This window comes from Chaetodon auriga, chromosome 14 (assembly GCF_051107435.1).
Source record: "Chaetodon auriga isolate fChaAug3 chromosome 14, fChaAug3.hap1, whole genome shotgun sequence".
NCBI lineage: Eukaryota > Metazoa > Chordata > Actinopteri > Chaetodontiformes > Chaetodontidae > Chaetodon > Chaetodon auriga.
Window position 1 is genome coordinate 7,711,192 of NC_135087.1, and position 25,191 is coordinate 7,736,382.

Sequence of the window (25,191 nt, forward strand, 5' to 3'; positions counted from 1 at the left end):
TTCACCATGTGCCACCTTTGTCATGCGACGAGGTCTTCGTCACAGCGTCTGATTTCTGGAATAGCCAATAAAGGCTTTTCCATTGATTATTGAGAAGGGTATGAATAATTGTGGGCTTGACTGTACATCAGTATCACTTGCATTTCCATTAAGGAGACAAGTGAGGACAACACACCTGAGCACATAGGAAAATCAAGAGTCAGGAAGGCAGGCAAGCAGGCAGGGGAAGAAAACAGAAATATAATTTGGTGTATCGTCAGGAGTCTCAGTCATCACCACATGGATTAACAGACAATTCAGCAAGTGGAGAGCTGGTGTTTATTCACTGTGGCTGCAGGTGAGTCTTGATTGAATGATTGAGTGCAGCTGCGTTCAGGGGAGGAGGAGGCCGAGCCCAACCTGTCAGCCACACAGACACAGACTTGACCGACAGGGAGAGACAGACAAGAGACAAGACCTTTAATGTCTGAATGATGGTCAAGATGATGAAGTGTGGCTCCACCTCACCTCTGCTCTTTCTGTTTCACATGAACAGGTGTGTGTTTGCCTCCTTCACTGTATTTGCATGACTTTGATGCATCACTGCTCCTCACACTTTAAGTTCTTGTATCAAGCAGAACCACAATCAATCTAAATAAAACTGAAACAAACTCACAGACAGTTTCTCAGACGCAGCTTCAAGTTAAAATGCAGAATTAAATTTAAACAACAAAAGAAAGTAATCACTGATTGCCACAAACATTCAACAGTATTAATACTAACAGTTTTATATGAAGAGGATAAAATCTGCTTTTACACCTACATTCAAATAATTCAAATCCACGTTGCCTTGAGCGTGTTGAGAGCAGAGAGATGATTTCCATAGAGAGGAGGCTTTGCATGGTCAGCTGATCCTCCAGTGAACTGAGAAGGTTTATAGTCCTGTGAGTTCAACACTGCAGGACTCACATCTGTCAGTCAACACAGCAGAAAGCACGAGCACCATGACTCTCATCACCATCCTCATCTGGACGCTGGCCTGCTGCTGTTTCACAGGTTCATTCTCTCAGCAACATTTCAAACATGATGTGCTGCCTTTTCTCTCATTTCTTTCTGCTGATCAATGAATGATTTGTTTTTGTCTGCAGGATGCAGCGGTCAGGTGACTGTGACTCAGCCTCCAGTAGTGACATCGACTGCAGGATCCACTGTCACTGTCACCTGTAAAACCAGCGAACCTGTTTATAGCAACAGTAATGGAGACTATATATTCTGGTATCAACAGAAATCTGGACAGCCTCCAAAGCTCCTAATAAAATATGCAAGCACACGACTTTCAGGAACACCAGCTCGGTTTAGTGGCAGTGGAAGCAGCTCCGACTTCACTTTGACCATCAGTGGATTTCAGACTGAAGATGCAGCAGTTTATTACTGTCAGAGTTTCCACAGTGGCCCAGTGTTCACACAGTGATTTGTAGCTGTACAAAAACCTCCCTCAGTCAGACTGCAGAGACACTGAGCTGTTACAGCAGGAACCGACTGCAGCTGCTGAAGAGGAAGAGACTCTGACACAGACCACTGAACACAGAGCTGACAGTAACCTCACCAAGCACAAACTACACATTCACACTCAAATATTTGTGTGATTTATATTTTTACATAGTTTTATTATTATTCCATGTCAACAACTGTTAGACTAACATTGGTATGATCACCAACATCTGATGACTGGAGTCTTGGTAACCATCGAGCCTGGCTCCATCCAAAGGTACAAAAATCAGCTGAACATCACCACTAAAGCTCAGAGATGCACATGTTGCATTTTGTTTGTTGAACCTGTACAATCACTGAATTTATTACTTTCGTGTCAAGGAACAGACCCAAACACTGTGACTCAGAGAAAGAGGTGGGAGATGATGAAGAGTTTAATCATTTAAATGATCTTTCCAACAGAGTAACACAGACAAATGTCAGAGATCCAATCATTTGAGCAGACGGTCAGGCCAGGGGGGACAGGTCCAAGAGGGAATCAGCTGAAGTTCTAAAAGCATTTAATTTCTTGCTGCTCTTCATGAGATAAAAGACCAAACACTTCATCAAGTTGTTCATCACTTCAAGCTTTATTAGCACAAACATCAACCATCAACATGACAGTTATGAAGCACACTCACATCCAGCTGCTGAGCTACACACATTTCTCTCTAAGTTGTTGTTGTCCAACACTTTACAGCAGTGTTGTTCTCTGTCACACAAAGCTTTAGTTTCCTCTGCAAACATTAAAAGTCATATTGATGAGAGCAGCAGGTGTGTTCCTCCTGCTCCCGACCCCAACACACACACACACACAGAGCTCCTGTCCTGGGCTTGGGCCAGCCCCTCTAGGCCTGACACTGGCTCCTGTGGAGGGACTGGGTCTGGCTGTGGCCCTTATGGAGGACCTTGCAGGAGTACAGCTCTCCTTGCATCCAGCGCTCCTTGCTCAGGCTCAGGGTGCTGCTGCTGCTGTAGCGTCCGCTCTTCTCCTCCTCGGAGCTGCTCAGGACCCCCTCTGTCACCTGCGTGCCGTCCACCTCCCAGCTCACCACGGCTCCCTCAGGAGAGTAGCCGCTCAGCAGGCAGGCCAGCGTGGCCGAGCCCCCGGAGAGCTGCTCAGAGGAGGGGGGAAGCAGAGAGACCGAGGGCCTGACCGTGGAGCCAGCTGGAGGGGAGAGCAGAGACACACCAGGAGCAGATTAACTCCCACTGTAGGACACACAGCTGAACACGACACACTGACCACACATGACAGAGGTTAACACGACTGTGGACCAGCTGTGAGTGTAAATATAAAGAAAAATTGAGAATAATGATGAAGAAATTTAATCTTCATGTCTAATTTATAATGTGTGACAGTAAATAATTCATGCCTTCAATGATTTTCTTGTTTTTCAAAATGTAATGTCTGTATCCAGTTAAAGACTTTGTCATCTGTCTGTTTCACTTCCTTTTCACCACTTTAAACTAACGAACTGTGAACACAAACTACAGCTGGACTGCATGAACATATAAACTGACTTATTTGTTTTATAAACAGATTTCATTTTAATAACAGTTTGAATGTAAAAAAAATAAGACATCTGATGTTATTTTTTAGCATTAAACTTTTCCTCAGACCAATTCCACAAGCACATTTTGTCTAAGAAAAAGCCAATTGAAAATAAAATATGACAAAATGTAACTTATTTGGCATTTATTTAACCTTAATATTATCAGAAACACAATAATAAAGTGAATCTTTGCACAGTGAAAGCGAAATTGCGATTTCAGCCAAGCTCAATAAATAACAATAAATATACACATTTGAAACTCCGTCAATAATTTCTCATGTATTTAGCTCATTTTCCACAATTAAGTTTGATCTTTCATGTTGTAGAAATGATAAATCTGTGATACTTACAGTCAATGATGAGTTTGGTTCCTCCACCAAAAGTGTTCCACAGTGATACAAACTGATGAAGTGGCCGTACAAAAACCTCCTGCACTGTCAACAAGCATCTATACACTGAAAAAAGTCTCTGATGAAAATAAAATGACATGTTTCTGAATCTGCAAAGCATTTTAAGTGATATGGATTGAAATTATTGTATAAATGAAGCTTATTTCTTTCATTTTTCTTTAGTTTTCTGCACCAGACAGACAAACGACGACAGTCTTCTTGGAATAAAGTCATTTCTCTCACAGTTTTCTATCAGGTGATACTTTGTTTAATGAATATGATGCTTTTTAATAATAATAATTTCCAAACTCACAATAAGCAGAAGTGCATTACATTATTTATCTGCAGTGAACCCTGTCAGTAAATGAAAGGCAGACAAACAGACACATCATACCAACCACAGTGGACACAAACTTCTCCTTAAATCCTCAACTGCACTTGTAATATAAATATTTCCTTGTGTTCCATTAAGATCATAGATGGTGTCAATCCAAACAGTATTTCTCCTGATTTTGTGTCCCACGTTGCCTTGAGTGTGTTGAGAGCAGAGAGATGATTTCCATAGAGAGGAGGCTTTGCATGGTCAGCTGATCCTCCAGTGAACTGAGAAGGTTTATAGTCCTGTGAGTTCAACACTGCAGGACTCACATCTGTCAGTCAACACAGCAGAAAGCACGAGCACCATGACTCTCATCACCATCCTCATCTGGACGCTGGCCTGCTGCTGTTTCACAGGTTCATTCTCTCAGCAACATTTCAAACATGATGTGCTGCCTTTTCTCTCATTTCTCTCTGCTGATCAATGAATGATTTGTTTTTGTCTGCAGGATGCAGCGGTCAGGTGACTGTGACTCAGCCTCCAGTAGTGACATCGACTGCAGGATCCACTGTCACTGTCACTGTCACCTGTAAAACCAGCCAAACCTGTTTACAGGAATAACTTCATGTTCTGGTATCAACAGAAATCTGGACAGTCTCCAAAGCTCCTAATAAGATATGCAAGCACACGACAATCAGGAACACCAGCTCGGTTTCGTGGCAGTGGAAGCAGCTCCGACTTCACTTTGACCATCAGTGGAGTTCAGACTGAAGACGCAGCAGTTTATTACTGTCAGAGTCAACATTTAATAAACAGTGCTTGGGTGTTCACACAGTGATTTGTAGCTGTACAAAAACCTCCCTCAGTCAGACTGCAGAGACACTGAGCTGTTACAGCAGGAACCGACTGCAGCTGCTGAAGAGGAAGAGACTCTGACACAGACCACTGAACACAGAGCTGACAGTAACCTCACCAAGCACAAACTACACATTCACACTCGTATATTTTTCCTATTTTAATAACTGTGATACTATCGTTTTTATAACCAACATCTCATGTATGTTATGTTGCTTTGACTTAATGTTACTTTTATTCAACCAGCAAGTTTTTCTTGATTGAAATGACACAGGCGTCTCCCAGAAGATAGTAAGACGATGTACAAGAGGCATCATCGTGGCAAAAAATATTTCTTAACTTGTATTTACATTTGAACAAAAAGTGGCATTTCCAAATTTTTCATACCCTTTGTAAACTGTCCCAGTCTATGGGATAATCCAAAGTTCTATACCATTCCACATAGTCCAAGCTGTTCTAAACTATCCTAATTACCCTGATTCATTGGGAACAGCTGTTTTAATACATTCAAAAGGTGAGAAACAGCAGCTCTCTGCAGTTGGTTTGTGGACAGTCATGGCTGAGACAATGGAGCTCACTGAGGACCTGCGGCTGCGCAGTGTGGCTGCTCACAAGTCAGGAAAGGGCTATAAGGCCATATCTAAATGTTTTCAGGTTCCAGTGGCTGCAGTGCGAAGTATTATTAAAGAATACATGATGTTCCACACTGTGGAAAATCTCAGAGGATGTGGTTCGAAGCCCAAAGTGACACCTGTGCTGGCCAGGAGGATAGTGATAGAGGTGAAAAAGGATCCAAGGATCACCACCAAGGCCATCCTGGTGAATATGGGCTCTGCTGGTGGCAACGTCTCAAGGCAGACATTCCAATGGACACTGCACACTGCTGGGTTCCACGGACGCAGACCAAGGAGGACGCCACTCCTCCAGATAACGCACAGAAAAGGCCGCTTGGCCTTTGCAAATGCTCATCTGGACAATGAAGAACACTTCAAAAGAACAAAGAACAAAAGTTGAATTGTTTGGCCGCAATGATGTATCCTTCATTTGGCGTCAAAAAGGAGAAGCCTTCAACCCAAGAACACCATCCCCACTGTCAAACATGGTGGTGGGAACCGAATGCTTTGGGGGTGTTTTTCAGTCAATGGACCAGGGAAACTAATCAAAGTAACTGACACCATGAAAAAAGAGCAATACATCAAGATTCTCAACAACAACATCAGGCAGTCTGCAGAGAAGCTTGGCCTTGGGCACCTGTGGACATTTCAGCACGACAACGACCCAAAACACACAGCAAAAGTGTTGAGGAAATGGTTAGCTGACAAAAACATTAACGTGTTGCAGTGGCCCAGCCAGAGTCCTGACTTGAACCCAATTGAGAATCTGTGGAAGGAGCTAAAGATCAGGGTGATGGCAAGGAGACCCTCCAACCTGAAAGAGATGGAGCTCATCGCTAAAGATGAATGGGCAAAAATACCAGTGGAGACATGCAAAAAGCTGGTCAGCAATTGTAGGAAGCGTCTGGCACAAAATGTGGGATTCTTCGATTACACAAAAAGGATGGCTGGAGTCACAAGGACTGAAGAGCCGTGCTTTTATTTACAGTGGAAAAAAAAAACAAGAAAAAGTGACCCGTGTGGCACCGCAGCACCCTTCACAGTTCACTGTGTGGCATCCCATCACCTCTCCCTCGAGTGCTTTGTTGGTCAGAGCATTAAATGGACTAAGCCCCTCCCCAAGTCCAAACAATTTCCAATTAGCACCCAAAACTGCTATTTCTGGCCACCACACATTCATAAACAGGTTCCACCTTAACCCCACTAACAAAATACCAACACCCAAATCATCACAGCCAAAAAAAATTCTCATTGTCCCTGACTCTATTTGACCACAACACAACTTGATATTCCTTCTGACCCCAAATCTCCCCTCCACTCAGAGGAACATGGTATGGCCAGCACCATTTCCCCACCACATAAGGCGGCTGCTTCAGCTGCTCTGGTTCCAACCCCAGGCACAGAGGAAGAGAGCACCAGCATGGCAGCAGCAGCACTGGTAACCTATGATTGAATAAAGAAACTGAAGATAACTAAGCTGATGTGTAGTGTAATTCTTTTATACTTTTGTAGGAAATGTGTATATGATGTTAATACCTTTAGGCCCATGTGGGGCGTGCACTCACCACAGAAACAGCGGGGAACTATGTGTTTTCTGAACCGGGGATGTATGAAAGCCTGAGTGTTAGCTTCACCATGTGCCACCTTTGTCATGTGACGAGGCCTTCGTCACAGCATCTGATTTCTGGAATAGCCAATAAAGGCTTTTCCATTGATTATTGAGAAGGGTATGAATAATTGTGGGCTTGACTGTACATCAGTATCACTTGCATTTCCATTAAGGAGACAAGTGAGGACAACACACCTGAGAACATGGGAAAATCAAGAGTCAGGAAGGCAGGCAAGCAGGCAGGGGAAGAAAACAGAAATATAATTTGGTGTATCGTCAGGAGTCTCAGTCATTACCACATGGATTAACAGACAATTCAGCAAGTGGAGAGCTGGTGTTTATTCACTTTGGCTGCAGGTGAGTTTTGATTGAATGATTGAGTGCAGCTGCGTTCAGGGGAGGAGGAGGCCGAGCCCAACCTGTCAGCCACACCCTGCAGGGAAACACACTCACACCAGACAGACAGACAGGAGACAGAGGGAGAGGACAAACATAAGACACGTAAGGGGAAAAGGAGGGGAAACTGCAGATCACCACAGTCTGTTAAATATGAAGCTACAGTCAGTGGCCTGTTAGCTTAGCTTTGCATTAGCTTAGCATTTCAGGCTTCTTGGTGCTTAAAAATGCCTTTAGACTGGAAGCAGAGGTAAACAACTAGTCTGGCTCTATTCCTGAGGTTAAAAAAAAAATAATAAATAAAATAAAATAAAATAAGCATAACAACACCTCTGAAGCTCATTATATTCCATCGTTTTACAAAATGCCGTCTTAAGTTGAATATGCAGAATTAAATTTAATCTTTTCCAGAAAAGAACTGCTTTCAGAAAATATCCACTGAGAGCAACATTCAACAGTATGAACATGAAAAGTTTTTCATTCAGCAGCATAAAAAATCTGCTCTAAAACCAACATTCAAAGTGTGTTGAGAGCAGAGAGATGATTTCCATAGAGAGGAGGCTTTGCATGGTCAGCTGATCCTCCAGTGAACTGAGAAGGTTTATAGTCCTGTGAGTTCAACACTGCAGGACTCACATCTGTCAGTCAACACAGCAGAAGGCACGAGCACCATGACTCTCATCACCATCCTCATCTGGACGCTGGCCTGCTGCTGTTTCACAGGTTCATTCTCTCAGCAACATTTCAAACATGATGTGCTGCCTTTTCTCTCATTTCTTTCTGCTGATCAATGAATGATTTGTTTTTGTCTGCAGGATGCAGCGGTCAGGTGACTGTGACTCAGCCTCCAGTAGTGACATCGACTGCAGGATCCACTGTCACTGTCACCTGTAAAACCAGCAAACCTGTTCACAGAGATGGTGTTGGAGAGTATATGTTCTGGTATCAACAGAAATCTGGACAGCCTCCAAAGCTCCTAATAATATATGCAAGCATACGAAATTCAGGAACACCAGCTCGGTTTAGTGGCAGTGGAAGCAGCTCCGACTTCACTTTGACCATCAGTGGAGTTCAGACTGAAGATGCAGCAGTTTATTACTGTCAGAGTGTCCACAGTGGCCCAGTGTTCACACAGTGATTTGTAGCTGTACAAAAACCTCCCTCAGTCAGACTGCAGAGACACTGAGCTGTTACAGCAGGAACCGACTGCAGCTGCTGAAGAGGAAGAGACTCTGACACAGACCACTGAACACAGAGCTGACAGTAACCTCACCAAGCACAAACTACACATTCACACTCATACATTTTTCCAATGTCAAGAACTGTGATACAATCATTGTTTTAACCACCAACCCATGATGTTCATTTCCCAAATAAATCAGTATCACTTGCATTTCCATTGTGGAGACAGGTGAGGGCAACGCACCTGAGCACATAGGAAAATCAAGAGTCAGGCAAGCAGACAGGGGAAGAAAGCAGAAATATACTTTGGCGTTTCTTCAGGAGACTCAATCATTACCACGTGGATTACAGTTTTTGCTCGTCGCTTGAACACTTTTTGCCAAACTTGGCTCACTGTGTCAAAACTCTACACACAAGCAAATAAGACACAACACTGGGAAATAAAGCATTCACATCTATGTCAAGCTGACACTCTGCTATCAAAACCTAACAATCCTTTGTCAAAATGTCACTCTGATAACACAATGATGCATACTTGTATCATCCAAATACACTTTCAGATTAGAGGCAACACACTAGTGTACCTTATATAAAACACTGCAGTGTTTCATTTTCAATGTTTTTATTCAGTTTCTCAGAGCATTCTTTGAAGCTCAATGCAACACTGTTTGTTACACAGTTCTTAAGTTTTTTCCCAACAAAGGTTTTCACAACAACCAAGAATGAAAGTAATGTAATAGAATTACTGTCAGGACACAAATACATCAACTCAATAATGTGCATTACAGTACTGTACTTTACAGTACAGTACATTCAGTAAAGAGAAAATAAAACAGTAACCCTTACCCTAATAACGTTCGCTCGCTTTATGTTGATGAACACTTGCCTTTCTGCAAGTATTTGTGGTCGTAGCTGGTGGAGACGGATTGCATTGTTTGCTCTGACTATTTCTACAATGGCAAGTTTCTGCTGTTGGGTGAACAGGCGTTGCTGTCCACCCCCACAAGGTCTTCTCGCCATTCTGTAGGAAAATACAACCACGAATTGTTATTGGTTTGGTTATTTTTTACAGTAATGTATATACTGTACTTTACTGTATATACCATACACAGTACTGAAACATCTCAATGGAATCACTGCGTGTTTCACAGAACTTTATTGTATTTACAGTACTGTACTGTATACTTACACAGTACTGTAACTTCTCAATGGTACAGTATTATGTACTATACTGTACTTTATATTTCACAGAATTACCAATTTTTGTTGCAAATGGAGCGTTAGCCAACTGTTGTTCAGCTGAGGCCTATTTGTGGCTGATAGGTGTTCAGTTTTGTAAGTAAGTACATTCAGGTGTGTGTCAATAGTATTTCCAGTTAACCAATGTGTTTTGTATTTTGAATAAATGTGTTTTCCCGATGGTTCCCTGAGTTTTCATTTATGAACGAAGTGTCTGTTGTATGAAATAGTGTGTAGTGTGCAGGAGCAAGTGTGTTGCAGAATTGCAACTAAAGTGCAAAGCAGCACTTCTGCTGAAGGTATGGCCACACTGTGTTTAAAGTAAAGTGAGAAAAACTTCAAGTTTTGTTTGTTTGGTCTAAGAATGTGTCAATAGTGTTCAAGCAATGGGCAAAAACTGTGACAATTCAGTAAGTGCAGAGCTGGTGCTTATTCACTGTGGCAGCAGGTGAGTCTTGATTGAATAATTGAGTGCAGCTGCGTTCAGGGGAGGAGGAGGCCGAGCCCAACCTGTCAGCCACACCCTGCAGGGAAACACACTCACACCAGACAGACAGACAGGAGACAGAGGGAGAGGACAAACACAAGACACGAGAGGGAAAAAGGAGGGAAAACTGTGGATCACGACAGTCTGTTAAATATGAAGCTACAGCCCGTGGCCTGTTAGTTTAGCTTTGCATTAGTTTAGCTTAGCATTCAGTCTCCTTGGTGCTTGAAAAGGCCTTAAGACTAGAAGCAGAGGTAAACAACTTCAGTAAAGAATGAGTTCAGATGAGGCAGAGTCTGTTGTCCTGAGCTTGAGTGCCGACAGGTCCAAGAGTGGTAACAGATGAGGGCCAGGCACCTGAGCACAAACAGACAACAAACAGTCAGGAAGGCAAGACAAAACAGTGACAAGAGTATAGAATATGATGTTCAGGCTGGTCGATACCACGCAGCAAGACAGATGATACGAAGAGTAGTGATTGGAACCCGGGTGCTTATATACTGAGTGAACAGGTGGGTCTTGATTGATGATTGCGTACAGGTGTGTTCAGGAGGCCGAACCCAACCTGCCGGCCACGCCCTGCAGCAACACAGACACAGACTTGACCGACAAGGGACAGACAGACAAGAGACAAGACCTTTAATGTCTGAATGATCAGCAAGATGTTGAAGTGTGGCTCCACCTCACCTCTGCTCTTTCTGTTTCACATGAACAGGTGTTTGTTTACCTTCTTCACTTTATTTGCATGACTTTGATGCATCATGCTCCTCACACTTTAAGTTCTTGTGTCACAGAGAGTAAAAAAGCAGAATTAAATTTCAACAACAAAACAGTTGTTAGAAAATAATCAGTGATTGCAACAAATGTTCAACAGTATTAACACAAATACTTCTTCATATATATATAGTTTGACATCTACATTCAAATCATTCAAATCCACGTTGCCTTGAGTGTGTTGAGAGCAGAGAGATGATTTCCATAGAGAGGAGGCTTTGCATGGTCAGCTGATCCTCCAGTGAACTGAGAAGGTTTATAGTCCTGTGAGTTCAACACTGCAGGACTCACATCTGTCAGTCGACACAGCAGAAAGCACGAGCACCATGACTCTCATCACCATCCTCATCTGGACGCTGGCCTGCTGCTGTTTCACAGGTTCATTCTCTCAGCAACATTTCAAACATGATGTGCTGCCTTTTCTCTCATTTCTTTCTGCTGATCAATGAATGATTTGTTTTTGTCTGCAGGATGCAGCGGTCAGGTGACTGTGACTCAGCCTGCAGTAGTGACATCGACTGCAGGATCCACTGTCACTGTCACCTGTAAAACCAGTGTACCTGTTAACAGATGGTCTAATGGCAATGAGAATATGTTCTGGTATCAACATAAATCTGGACAGCCTCCAAAGCTCCTAATAACATATGCAAGCACACGAGTTTCAGGAACACCAGCTCGGTTTAGTGGCAGTGGAAGCAGCTCCGACTTCACTTTGGCCATCAGTGGAGTTCAGACTGAAGATGCAGCAGTTTATTACTGTCAGAGTTACCACAGTGGTGGAGTGTTCACACAGTGATTTGTAGCTGTACAAAAACCTCCCTCAGTCAGACTGCAGAGACACTGAGCTGTTACAGCAGGAACCGACTGCAGCTGCTGAAGAGGAAGAGACTCTGACACAGACCACTGAACACAGAGCTGACAGTAACCTCACCAAGCACAAACTACACATTCACACTCATACATGCATTTTTTCCCCGTTTCAAGAACTGTGATACAATCATTGTTCAAACTAAAAACGCATTATGTTCATTTTCCACCTACATCAGTATCACTTGCTTTTCCATCATGAGGTCAGAAAGGTTCAAAGTCTTTCATTGTGAAGGAGAACAGGAGGAACTTGAGTCAATGAGTTTTCAAGCTTCAGGAGGACTTGAGGGGGAGTCAGTCAGACGAATGTTGGTTCACATCCTTTCCAAGGATGTGGACAGACAGGGCATGGACAGAGACAGTTGAGGACAAGGTACCTGAGCACATAGGAAAATCAAGAATGAGGAAAACAGGTAAGCAGGCAAGATGGCAGAAACATACTTTGCCATTTCTTCAGGAGTCTCAGTCATTACAATATGGATGAACAGACAATTGAGCAATCAAATGTTTTCTCGCCATTAAATGAAGCTTCGCCACCTCACTATACCAAAGCCCATGATGCTGCAGCCACTAAACAAGTTGAGGTGTTGCTTTATTCTTCAAGTCTTTTTTCAGTTTAACCTCCAAACTTGATATTAAATTCAACTCATTTTCCCCATTTCAAAAATTGTGATACTATCATTGTTTTAACCAATACCCCTGTATGTTCATTGGCCGCAAACTGATTGAGTGAATTCGTTTTCAAGCATGAGGAGGAGTTGAGTGGGAGTTGGCAAGATAAATGTAGATCCAGCCCTTTCCATGGACGCAGACTGACAGGGCAGGGACGGAGACAGGTGAGGGCAACACACCAGGAAGAATCAGGACGGCAGGTAAGCAGGAAAGGGAGGAAAGCTGAAATATACTTTGCCGTTTCTTCTGGAGTCTCAGTTACTTCCTCGTGGATTAACAGACAATTCAGTAAGTGGAGAGCTGGTGTTTATTCACTGTGGCTGCAGGCGAGTCTTGATTGAATGATTGAGTACAGCTGCGTTCAGGGGAGGAGGAGGCCGAGCCCAACCTGTCAGCCACACCCTGCAGGGAAACACACTCACACCAGACAGACAGACAGGAGACAGAGGGAGAGGACAAACACAAGACTCAAGAGGGAAGAAGGAGGGGAAACTGTGGATCACCACAGTCTGTTAAATATGAAGCTACAGCCAGTGGTCTGTTAGTTCAGCTTAGCATTCAGGCTTCTTGGTTCTTAAAAATGCCTTAAGACTGGAAGCAGAGGTAAACAACTAGTCTGGCTCTGTCCAGAGGTCAGAAAATCAGCACGTGGTGCGTGCTGAGCTGAGGAGGCTGCGTCCTGCTAAGTCAGTGGGTCCTGATGGAATTTCACATATAAGCTTCTCAAAGAGTGTGCATCTGAGTTGGCTGTGCCTCTGCGTAACATTTTTAACTGGAGTCTTCAAACTGGGCATGTTCCTGTCCGGTGGAAAACATCTTGCCTTGTGCCAGTTCCTACAGTAGGGAGGCCAGCAGGGGTTAAGGACTACAGACCAGTGGCCCTCACATCCGTCACTATGAAGACCTTTGAGAGGCTGTTACTCCAGCTGCTTAGACTACAGTTACAGCAGGTACTTGACCCATTGCAGTTCGCCTATCAGGAGAACATGGGAGTGGATGATGCAGTCCTGTACATGCTACATCAGACTCTTTCATTTTTGGATGGGCCTGGTGGGTATGTGAGGCTGATGTTTTTTGACTTCTCAAGCACTTTTCATACCATCCAACCTCTGATCCTGAGGGGCAAGCTTGAGAAGATGGGAGTGGATCCTATTCTCATCACCTGGATTCACAACTATTTGACAGAGCGACCACAGTATGTTAGACTGGGTGATAGTGTCTTCAGGACTTTGGTGAGCAACAATGGGGCCCCACAGGGAACGGTGTTATCCCCGTTCCTCTTTAACCTGCACACTGCTGACTTTGCCTAAAGTCTGCATCGTGTGACATTCAGAAATATTCTGATGATACAGCAGTTGTGGCATGTGTGAAAGGGGAGGATGAAGGGGAATAAAGGAGACTCATCACTGCATCCACTGACTGGAGTAAGAGGAATGTTCTCATTCAGAATACATCAAAGACCAAGGAGATGATTGTGGACTTCGGCAGGAAGAATCTCCCCCGTCTGCCTGTCACAATTGATGGACAGGTCATTGAGGTTGTTCACTCGTACAGATATCTACGAGTGCACCTCGACAGCAAACTGGACTGGTCTGTACACTTGAGTGCGCTGTACAAAAAAGAGCAGAACAGACTTTTCTTTCTAAAGAAACTCAAGTCCTTTGACGTATGTAATGAAATGCTGCACTTTTTTTTTTTTTTTTTACCAGTCTGTGGTTGCTAGTGTTCTCCTCTGTGGTGCTGTCTGTTGGGGGAGCAGTATGGCTGTTAGAAACAGTAACAGGTCGGATAAGCTGATCAGTAGGTGTGCCTCTGTGATGGGTGGGAGGGTGGAATCAGTGGGGTCCATGGTGGAAAGGAGGATGAGACTCACTTCAGAGTCTTCTGCAACAATTTTCTGACTCAGACTGACAAATTCAAGTCTGTTAGTCTTGGAGGGACTGTGACCATCAGCGCCACAGGGAGTTCAGATGTTGGCGCTGATCTCAGTTGGTACCTTCAGAAACCTGGACAGGCTCCCAAACTTCTTATATACAAAGCCTCAACTCGCTTCTCAGGGACTCTGTCTCGATTCAGTGGCAGTAGATCTGGATCTCACTACACTCTGACCATCAGTGGTGTTCAGGCTGAAGATGTTGGAGATTACTACTGTCTTGGCTTCCATGGTGGTGGAGAGTTCACACAGTGATTCAGAGCCGTACAAAAACCTCCTTCAGTTTGACTGAAGTGAAAACGGCCTGCTGCAGGTGCAGAGGGTTGATGAAGAGACTGATGATGAGGATAACTGGTCCAGTGAACACAAGAGTCATCAAGCAGAATCACAATGAATCTAAATAAAATTGAAACAAACTCACAGACAGTTTCTAAAATGCAGCTTCAAGTGAAAATGCAGAATTTAATTTAAACAACAAAACAGTTGTTAGAAAGTAATCACTGATTGCCACAAACATTCAACAGTATTGACAATAACAGTTTTAAATGAAAAAGCATAAAAATCTGCTGTAACACCTCCATTCAAATAATTCAAATCCACATTGCCTTGAGTGTGCTGAGAGCAGAGAGATGATTTCCATAGAGAGGAGGCTTTGCATGGTCAGCTGATCCTCCAGTGAACTGAGAAGGTTTATAGTCCTGTGAGTTCAACACTGCAGGACTCACATCTGTCAGTCAACACAGCAGAAAGCACGAGCACCATGACTCTCATCACCATCCTCATCTGGACGCTGGCCTGCTGCTGTTTCACAGGTTCATTCTCTCAGCAACATTTCAAACATGATGTGCTGCCTTTTCTCTCATTTCTTTCTGCTGATCAATGAATGATTTGTTTTTGTCTGCAGGATGCAGCGGTCAGGTGACTGTGACTCAGCCTCCAGTAGTGACATCGACTGCAGGATCCACTGTCACTGTCACCTGTAAAGTCAGCAAACCTGTTTACAGAGACAGTGATGAAGATGACTATATGCACTGGTATCAACATAAATCTGGACAGCCTCCAAAGCTCCTAATAAAATATGTAAGCACACCAGAATCAGGAACACCAGCTCGGTTTAGTGGCAGTGGAAGCAGCTCCGACTTCACTTTGACCATCAGTGGAGTTCAGACTGAAGATGCAGCAGTTTATTACTGTCAGAGTCTCCACGAAATAAATAGTGCTGATATGTTCACACATATGATTTGTAGCTGTACAAAAACCTCCCTCAGTCAGACTGCAGAGACACTGAGCTGTTACAGCAGGAACCGACTGCAGCTGCTGAAGAGGAAGAGACTCTGACACAGACCACTGAACACAGAGCTGACAGTAACCTCACCAAGCACAAACTACACATTCACACTCATACATTTGTGTGATTTATATTTTTACATAGTTTTATTTTTATTCCTTGTCAACAACTGTTAGACTAGCATTGGTATGATCACCAACATCTGATGACTGGAGTCTTGGTAACCATCGAGCCTGGCTCCATCCAAAGGTACAAAAATCAGCTGAACATCACCACTAAAGCTCAGAGACGCACATGTTGCATTTTGTTTGTTGAACCTGTACAATCAGTGACTTCATGAGGTTTTTGTCAAGATACAGACCCAAACACTGTGACTCAGAGAAAGAGGTGGGAGATGATGAAGAGTTTAATGAGTTTAATGATCTTTCCAACAGAGTAACACAGACAAATGTCAGAGATCCAATCATTTGAGCAGACGGTCAGGCCAGGGGGGACAGGTCCAAGAGGGAATCAGCTGAAGTTCTAAAAGCATTTAATTTCTTGCTGCTCTTTATGAGATAAAAGACCAAACACTTCATCAAGTTGTTCATCACTTCAAGCTTTATTAGCACAAACATCAACCATCAACATGACAGTTATGAAGCACACTCACATCCAGCTGCTGAGCTACACACATTTCTCTCTAAGTTGTTGTTGTCCAACACTTTACAGCAGTGTTGTTCTCTGTCACACAAAGCTTTAGTTTCCTCTGCAAACATTAAAAGTCATATTGATGAGAGCAGCAGGTGTGTTCCTCCTGCTGCCCCCCAACACACACACACACACACAGAGCTCCTGTCGTGGGCTCCAGCCAGCCCCTCTAGGCCTGACACTGGCTCCTGTGGAGGGACTGGGTCTGGCTGTGGCCCTTATGGAGGACCTTGCAGGAGTACAGCTCTCCTTGCATCCAGCGCTCCTTGCTCAGGCTCAGGGTGCTGCTGCTGCTGTAGCGTCCGCTCTTCTCCTCCTCGGAGCTGCTCAGGACCCCCTCTGTCACCTGCGTGCCGTCCACCTCCCAGCTCACCACGGCTCCCTCAGGAGAGTAGCCGCTCAGCAGGCAGGCCAGCGTGGCCGAGCCCCCGGAGAGCTGCTCAGAGGAGGGGGGAAGCAGAGAGACCGAGGGCCTGACCGTGGAGCCAGCTGGAGGGGAGAGCAGAGACACACCAGGAGCAGATTAACTCCCACTGTAGGACACACAGCTGAACACGACACACTGACCACACACGACAGAGGTTAACACGACTGTGGACGAGCTGTGAGTGTAAATATAAAGAAATATTGAGAATAATGATGAAGAAATTTAATCTTCATGTCTAATTTATAATGTTTGACAGCAAATAATTCATGCCTTCAGTGATTTTCTTGTTTTTCAAAATGTAATGTCTGTATCCAGTTAAAGACTTTGTCATCTGTCTGTTTCACTTCCTTTTCACCACTTTAAACTAACGAACTGTGAACACAAACTACAGCTGGACTGCATGAACATATAAACTGACTTTTTTGTTTTATAAACAGATTACATTTCATTTTAATAACAGTTTGAATGTAAAAAATAAGAAATTTAGTGTCATTTTTTAGCATTAAACTTTTCCTCAGACCAATTCCACAAGCACATTTTGTCTAATAAAAAGCCAATTTAAAATAAAATATGACAAAATGTAACTTATTTGGCATTTATTTAACCTTAATATTATCAGAAACACAATAATAAAGTGAATCTTTGCACAATGAAAGCCAAATTGCGATTTCAGCCAAGCTTGATAAATAACAATAAATACACACATTTGAAACTCCTTCAATAATCTCTGATGAAATTAGCTGACTTTACGCAATTAAGTTTGATCTTTCATGTTGTAGAAATGATAAATCTGTGATACTTACAGTCGATGATGAGTTTGGTTCCTCCACCAAAAGTCAACCACAGTGATACAAACTGATGAAGTGGCCGTACAAAAACCTCCTGCACTGTCAACAAGCATCTATACACTGAAAAAAGTCTCTGATGAAAATAAAATGACATGTTTCTGAATCTGCAAAGCATTTTAAGTGATATGGATTGAAATTATTGTATAAATGAAGGTTATTTCTTTCATTTTTCTTTAGTTTTCTGCACCTGACAGACAAACGACGACATTCTTCTTGTAATAAAGTCATTTTTCTCACAGTTTTCTTTCAGGTGATACTTGTTTGAATGAACATGATGCTTTTTAATAATAATAATTTCCAAACTCACAGTAAGCAGAAGTGAATTACATTATTGATCTGCAGTGAACCCTGTCAGTAAATGAAAGGCAGACAAACAGACACATCATACCAACCACAGTGGACACAAACTTCTCCTTAAATCCTCAACTGCACTTGTAATATAAATATTTCCTTGTGTTCCATTAAGATCATAGATGGTGTCAATCCAAACAGTATTTCTCCTGATTTTGTGTCCCACGTTGCCTTGAGTGTGTTGAGAGCAGAGAGATGATTTCCATAGAGAGGAGGCTTTGCATGGTCAGCTGATCCTCCAGTGAACTGAGAAGGTTTATAGTCCTGTGAGTTCAACACTGCAGGACTCACATCTGTCAGTCGACACAGCAGAAAGCACGAGCACCATGACTCTCATCACCATCCTCATCTGGACGCTGGCCTGCTGCTGTTTCACAGGTTCATTCTCTCAGCAACATTTCAAACATGATGTGCTGCCTTTTCTCTCATTTCTTTCTGCTGATCAATCAATGATTTGTTTTTGTCTGCAGGATGCAGCGGTCAGGTGACTGTGACTCAGCCTCCAGTAGTGACATCGACTGCAGGATCCACTGTCACTGTCACCTGTAAAATCAACCCTGCTGTTAACAGAGACAGTGATGGAGATGACTGGATGCACTGGTATCAACAGAAACCTGGACAGCCTCCAAAGCTCCTAATAAGATATGCAAAAAAACTTCAGTCAGGAACACCAGCTCGGTTTAGTGGCAGTGGAAAAGACTCTGACTTCACTTTGACCATCAGTGGAGTTCAGACTGAAGATGCAGCAGTTTATTACTGTCAGAGTCTCCATCAAATAAACAGTGCTTGGGTGTTCACACAGTGATTTGTAGCTGTACAAAAACCTCCCTCAGTCAGACTGCAGAGACACTGAGCTGTTACAGCAGGAACCGACTGCAGCTGCTGAAGAGGAAGAGACTCTGACACAGACCACTGAGCACAGAGCTGACAGTAACCTCACCAAGCACAAACTACACATTCACACTCATACATGCATTTTTTCCCCGTTTCAAGAACTGTGATACAATCATTGTTCAACCTAAAAACGCATTATGTTCATTTTCCACCTACATCAGTATCACTTGCTTTTCCATCATGAGGTCAGAAAGGTTCAAAGTCTTTCATTGTGACTGAGAACAGGAGTAACTTGAGTCAATGAGTTTTCAAGCTTCAGGAGGACTTGAGGGGGAGTCAGTCAGACGACTGTTGTTTCACATCCTTTCCAAGGATGTGGACTGACAGGGCATGGACAGAGACAGGTGAGGACAAGGTACCTGAGCACATAGGAAAATCAAGAATGAGGAAAACAGGTAAGCAGGCAAGATAGCGGAAACATACTTTGCCATTTGTTCAGGAGTCTCAGTCGCTACAATATGGATGAACAGACAATTGAGCAAACACTGATTCTTCATCATGGTCTGGATGTGACTGTTTTATATCAAACTGGATGAAATCAAATGTTTTCTCACCATTAAATGAAGCTTCGCCACCTCACTATACCAAAGCCCATGATGCTGCAGCCACTAAACAAGTTGAGGTGTCGCTTTATTCTTCAAGCCTTTTTTCAGTTTAACCTCCAAACTTGATATCAAATTCAACTCATTTGAGGCTCTTGTATTAAAATCTCCATCAACTACGAAGCACTTTGCCCAGGACAACAGCCTCTGGGGGGTAATCCAGAAAGCAGGTTATGTGAAAACTCAGAGTAACTTAACCCTGAGATGAGGGAGAGAGAGTTAACTGAAACTCTCAGTCAGTCACCATGGTAACAACATAACCTGCTCGCTGACAGGTTTGCTATGAGAAACCCTGAGTTTCTACCTGTCTCCTCCCACATGAAGAAAGCTGCTAGACATCGATTGCTCGTTCATTTCCAATCGGATTGATATCGAAGCCCAGCTGATTCGAAATGCTTTACGTCTCGAGAGAATCTTCCGACCCAGATTAGACGTCCTGTCATTTCCAGAGGAATATCTGTTCGAACGCTACCGCTTTTCATCAAATGGTATAATTTCTTAGGATTATTAGGATTAGTTAGGATTTGTAATATAGTTCCAACCATTAACATATTTCACCCTAACCCTATTTTTTATATAGTTTTGAATATAATAAGTTTTATATGTAAGTTTTATTTTTTAAAAAGACACAAATACTTGCATCTGATGGAAGCACTTGTGTCCTTGGGGGTGACAGGCTCAGATGAGCTTCCCCTGCGGATGCCTTCAGCCACCGTCGGTCACGGTTTTGGCTGAGGGCCAGCTCCTCCGCCTCTGTCAGAGGTGGTGGAGGTGGCCCTCCACGCGTTTTTCGGGCCTCTGCCTTCTTTCTGTTGGCTGTGCAGAACTCAAATGTTAATCTCTTTTAAATTAGTATTTTATTGAGTGTTCGTGTACACATCGTCACATTTTAAATGACTTCAATACGTGTAAAATAAAAATGTGTAAACATTGTATCAAGTGTTAATCTACTCAGTGGGGTATTGAATGAGATGACGTGTTAAAACAACATGTTAGGGCTTTAAATTACTACTTGAAGTAGCCACTGCATTAATATTTACTTTGTTTAATAGCCTCGGTCAATTAAAACAAATCAAATTAAAATCAATGTGAGGTACAATCATGGCCTTGCAAAATATACCTTACCTTTTTGAATGATGTTCATACTCCCCATAGGACTGCAATATGAACTCCAACTCCATCGGGGGTAAAATAACTTGATCTTTTTTTGTCAGTTGTCATGGTGACTCGTGGTATCGGGACTCCATTGATGATGGCTTTTTTTAATAGTGGTTGTGCACGCGCGCAACTGAAGGTGAACATACTCAGAGTTGATTGAACTAACTCAGATCGGCTGTTCTGGAACCGGATACTCAGAGTTTCCCGTCTCAGAGTAAGTTCAGCAATAGACTCAGAGTTTGTTGAACCTCCTACCTGGAAAATCCCCTGGAGTCTGAGTCATTACCACATGGATAAACAGACAGTTCAGTGAGTGGAGAGCTGGTGCTTATTTACTGTGGCTGCAGATGAGTCTTGATTGAATGATTGAGTGCAGCTGTTCAGGGGAGGAGGAGGCTGAGCCCAACCTGTCAGCCACACAGACACAGACTTGACTGACAGGGAGAGACAGACAAGAGACAAGACCTTTAATGTCTGAATGATCAGCAAGATGATGAAGTGTGGCTCCACCTCACCTCTGCTCTTTCTGTTTCACATGAACAGGTGTGTGTTTGCCTTCTTCACTATATTTGCATGACTTTGATGCATTACTGCTCCTCACACTTTAAGTTCTTGTGTCACAGAGAGTAAAAAAGCAGAATTAAAGTTCAACAACAAAACAGTTGTTAGGAAATAATCAGTGATTGCAACAAATGTTCAACAGTATTAACACAAATAGTTCTTCGTATATATATATAGTTTGCTCTGACATCTACATTCAAATAATTCAAATCCATGTTGCCCTGACTGTGTTGAGAGCAGAGAGATGATTTCCATAGAGAGGAGGCTTTGCATGGTCAGCTGATCCTCCAGTGAACTGAGAAGGTTTATAGTCCTGTGAGTTCAACACTGCAGGACTCACATCTGTCAGTCGACACAGCAGAAAGCACGAGCACCATGATGTGCTGCCTTTTCTCTCATTCCTTTCTGCTGATCAATGAATGATTTGTTTTTGTCTGCAGGATGCAGCGGTCAGGTGACTGTGACTCAGCCTCCAGTAGTGACATCGACTGCAGGATCCACTGTCACTGTCACCTGCAAAACCAGCAAACCTGTTTATAGCACCAGTAGTGGAGACTTTCTGTTCTGGTATCAACAGAAATCTGGACAGCCTCCAAAGCTCCTAATAAAATTTGCAAGCACACGAGTTTCAGGAACACCAGCTCGGTTTAGTGGCAGTGGAAGCAGCTCTGACTTCACTTTGACCATCAGTGGATTTCAGACTGAAGATGCAGCAGTTTATTACTGTCAGAGTGCACACAGTGGTGGAGTGTTCACACAGTGATTTGTAGCTGTACAAAAACCTCCCTCAGTCAGACTGCAGAGACACTGAGCTGTTGCAGCAGGAACCGACTGCAGCTGCTGAAGAGGAAGAGACTCTGACACAGACCACTGAACACAGAGCTGACAGTAACCTCACCAAGCACAAACTACACATTCACACTCATACATTTTTCCTATTTCAAAAACTATAATACAATCATTGTAATAACCAAAAACCCATTATGTTCATTTTCCACATACATCAGTATCACTTGCATTTCCATCATGAGGTTAGAAAGGTTTAAAGTCTTTCATTGTGACTGAGAACAGAAGCAAACTGATTGAGTCAATGAGTTTCCAAGCTTGGGGAGGAGTTGAGGGGGAGTAGACAAGATAAATGTAGATCCAGTCCTTTCCAAGGATGCAGACTAACAGGTCATGACGGAGACAAGTCAGGGCAACACACCTGAGCACAAAGGAAAGCAAGAATCTGGACGGCAGACAAGCAGGAAAGGGAGGACAGCTGATTTACACTTGGTCGTTTGTTCTGGAGTCTCAGTTACTTGCTCATTTACTGTGGCTGCAGGTGAGTCTTGATTGAATGATTGAGTGCAGCTGTGTTAAGGGGAGGAGGAGGACGAGCCCAACCTGTCAGCCACACCCTGCAGGGAAACACACTCACACCAGACAGACAGACAGGAGACAGAGGGAGAGGACATGGAGAGAGCCATCCTACAAAACAGATGCTGCAGATATGTTTGGAGAAGGACACAACATACAAAGAAAGTTTCAGCTCGACGGGAAATCAAGTCAAAAGAGATGGGGGAGTGTATGATCAGAAGATTGATGATACTGTTGTGTGGCCAGTTAGACCTGTCTGGATATCAGAAAACCCTTGTGTTGACCTAGAAATGCTCAGGATTCAGCACAGTAATCCGAATTCATTGTTGAATATTATAGTTACACAGACCAGAAATATAAAGAATGGGTTCAGATTTTTCCAGATGGATCAAAGGATCCTCAAACAAACGCAACACGGTCTGCGGTTGCTGTGCCCAGTTACAAAGTAGGATTCAACAAGAGAACAAGACAATGCAGCAAAAGGGAGACATCGACATGCAATACAAAACAGAGTGAGTATAACAAGAAGTACACAAGAGGAAGGAACAAGTCACACTAAGCAGACTGAGAGTTGGTCAAAAGCAACCTTAACAGCACACTTTCATCATGGGAAAAAAATCCAACAGGCCTTTGCAATCAGTGTCACGAGGCTGAGACTGTAGAACATATTTTCAGGTCATGCAGGAAATTTACACACGAGAGACGAGTTATGATGACACAGTGATGGACAATAGGGCAGGTGGAGGACAACATTAGAAATATATTAGAGCGTGGCGACATTGAGCAGGGGAGGAAATGGATTTCCCGTTGTCAAAGAATGATGGACTGGACAGATGGATCTAGGGACATGACACAGTATCAGCCTTTCATGGATAAAGATGGAGAGTGAAACGAGAAGATGGCAGAAATGCAACATCGTTCTTGTGTCACAGAGAGAAAAAAAGCAGAATTAAATTTCAACAACAAAACAGTTGTTCGAAAATAATCTCTGATTGCCACAAACTTTCAACAGTATTAATACTAACAGTTTTATATTAAGAGGATAAAATCTGCTTTTACAGCTACATTCAAATAATTCAAATCCACTTTGCCTTGAGTGTGTTGAGAGCAGAGAGATGATTTCCATAGAGAGGAGGCTTTGCATGGTCAGCTGATCCTCCAGTGAACTGAGAAGGTTTATAGTCCTGTGAGTTCAACACTGCAGGACTCACATCTGTCAGTCAACACAGCAGAAAGCACGAGCACCATGACTCTCATCACCATCCTCATCTGGACGCTGGCCTGCTGCTGTTTCACAGGTTCATTCTCTCAGCAACATTTCAAACATGATGTGCTGCCTTTTCTCTCATTTCTTTCTGCTGATCAATGAATGATTTGTTTTTGTCTGCAGGATGCAGCGGTCAGGTGACTGTGACTCAGCCTCCAGTAGTGACAACGACTGCAGGATCCACTGTCACTGTCACCTGTAAAACCAGCAAACCTGTTCACAGATGGTCTGATGGTAACGAGGGTATGTTCTGGTATCAACAGAAATCTGGACAGCCTCCAAAGCCCCTTATAAAATTTGTAAGCACACGAGAATCAGGAACACCAGCTCGGTTTAGTGGCAGTGGAAGCAGGTCCGACTTCACTTTGACCATCAGTGGAGTTCAGACTGAAGATGCAGCAGTTTATTACTGTCAGAGTTACCACAGTGGTGGAGTGTTCACACAGTGATTTGTAGCTGTACAAAAACCTCCCTCAGTCAGACTGCAGAGACACTGAGCTGTTACAGCAGGAACCGACTGCAGCTGCTGAAGAGGAAGAGACTCTGACACAGACCACTGAACACAGAGCTGACAGTAACCTCACCAAGCACAAACTACACATTCACACTCATATATTTGTGTGATTTATATTTTTCCATAGTTTTATTTTTATTCCATATCAAAAACTGTGAAACTAACATTGTTTTGATCACCAACATCTCATATTTATTTTCCACACATTAGTATCATTTGCTTTTCCGTCACTATCCACTGACACCGTAATCCACAAAACTCTGAACATGTCATTTATTCCTTTGAGCAAACACATTTATCTTTGTCAGAGGTTCATATTTTGCTGACTGATGCCACTCTCATCTCTGACCATTGAACATGAGACTACAGCCAGTGGCCTCTTAGCTTAGCTTTGTGTGATGACTGGAGTCTTGGTAACCATCAAGCCTGGCTCCATCCAAAGGTACAAAAATCAGCTGAACATCACCACTAAAGCTCAGAGACGCACATGTTGCATTTTGTTTGTTGAACCTGTACAATCACTGAATTTATGAGGCTTTTGTCAAGAATCAGACCCAAACACTGTGACTCAGAGAAAGAGGTGGGTGATGATGAAGAGTTTAATCAGATTAATGATCTTTCCAACAGAGTAACACAGACAAATGTCAGAGATCCAATCATTTGAGCAGACGGTCAGGCCAGGGGGGACAGGTCCAAGAGGGAATCAGCTGAAGTTATAAAAGCATTTAATTTCTTGCTGCTCTTCATGAGATAAAAGACCAAACACTTCATCAAGTTGTTCATCACTTCAAGCTTTATTAGCACAAACATCAACCATCAACATGACAG

General features: G+C 43.1%; 2 pseudogenes and 1 gene segment (V, D, J or C); 1 reads left to right on the plus strand and 2 right to left on the minus strand.

Annotated features, from left to right (window-relative positions):
* Positions 1 to 2,357: 2,357 nt before the first annotated feature.
* Positions 2,358 to 5,071, minus strand: LOC143331878 (Ig lambda-2 chain C region pseudogene; annotated as a pseudogene).
* A 2,641-nt stretch (positions 5,072 to 7,712) lies between these two features.
* Positions 7,713 to 18,810, plus strand: LOC143331879 (Ig kappa chain V-III region PC 2154-like). The segment is given in 4 exon segments: positions 7,713 to 7,719; positions 7,902 to 7,945; positions 15,332 to 15,410; positions 18,590 to 18,810. Coding segments are annotated over 4 exon segments (351 nt in total).
* Positions 16,549 to 17,862, minus strand: LOC143331838 (Ig lambda-2 chain C region pseudogene; annotated as a pseudogene).
* Positions 18,811 to 25,191: the final 6,381 nt, after the last annotated feature.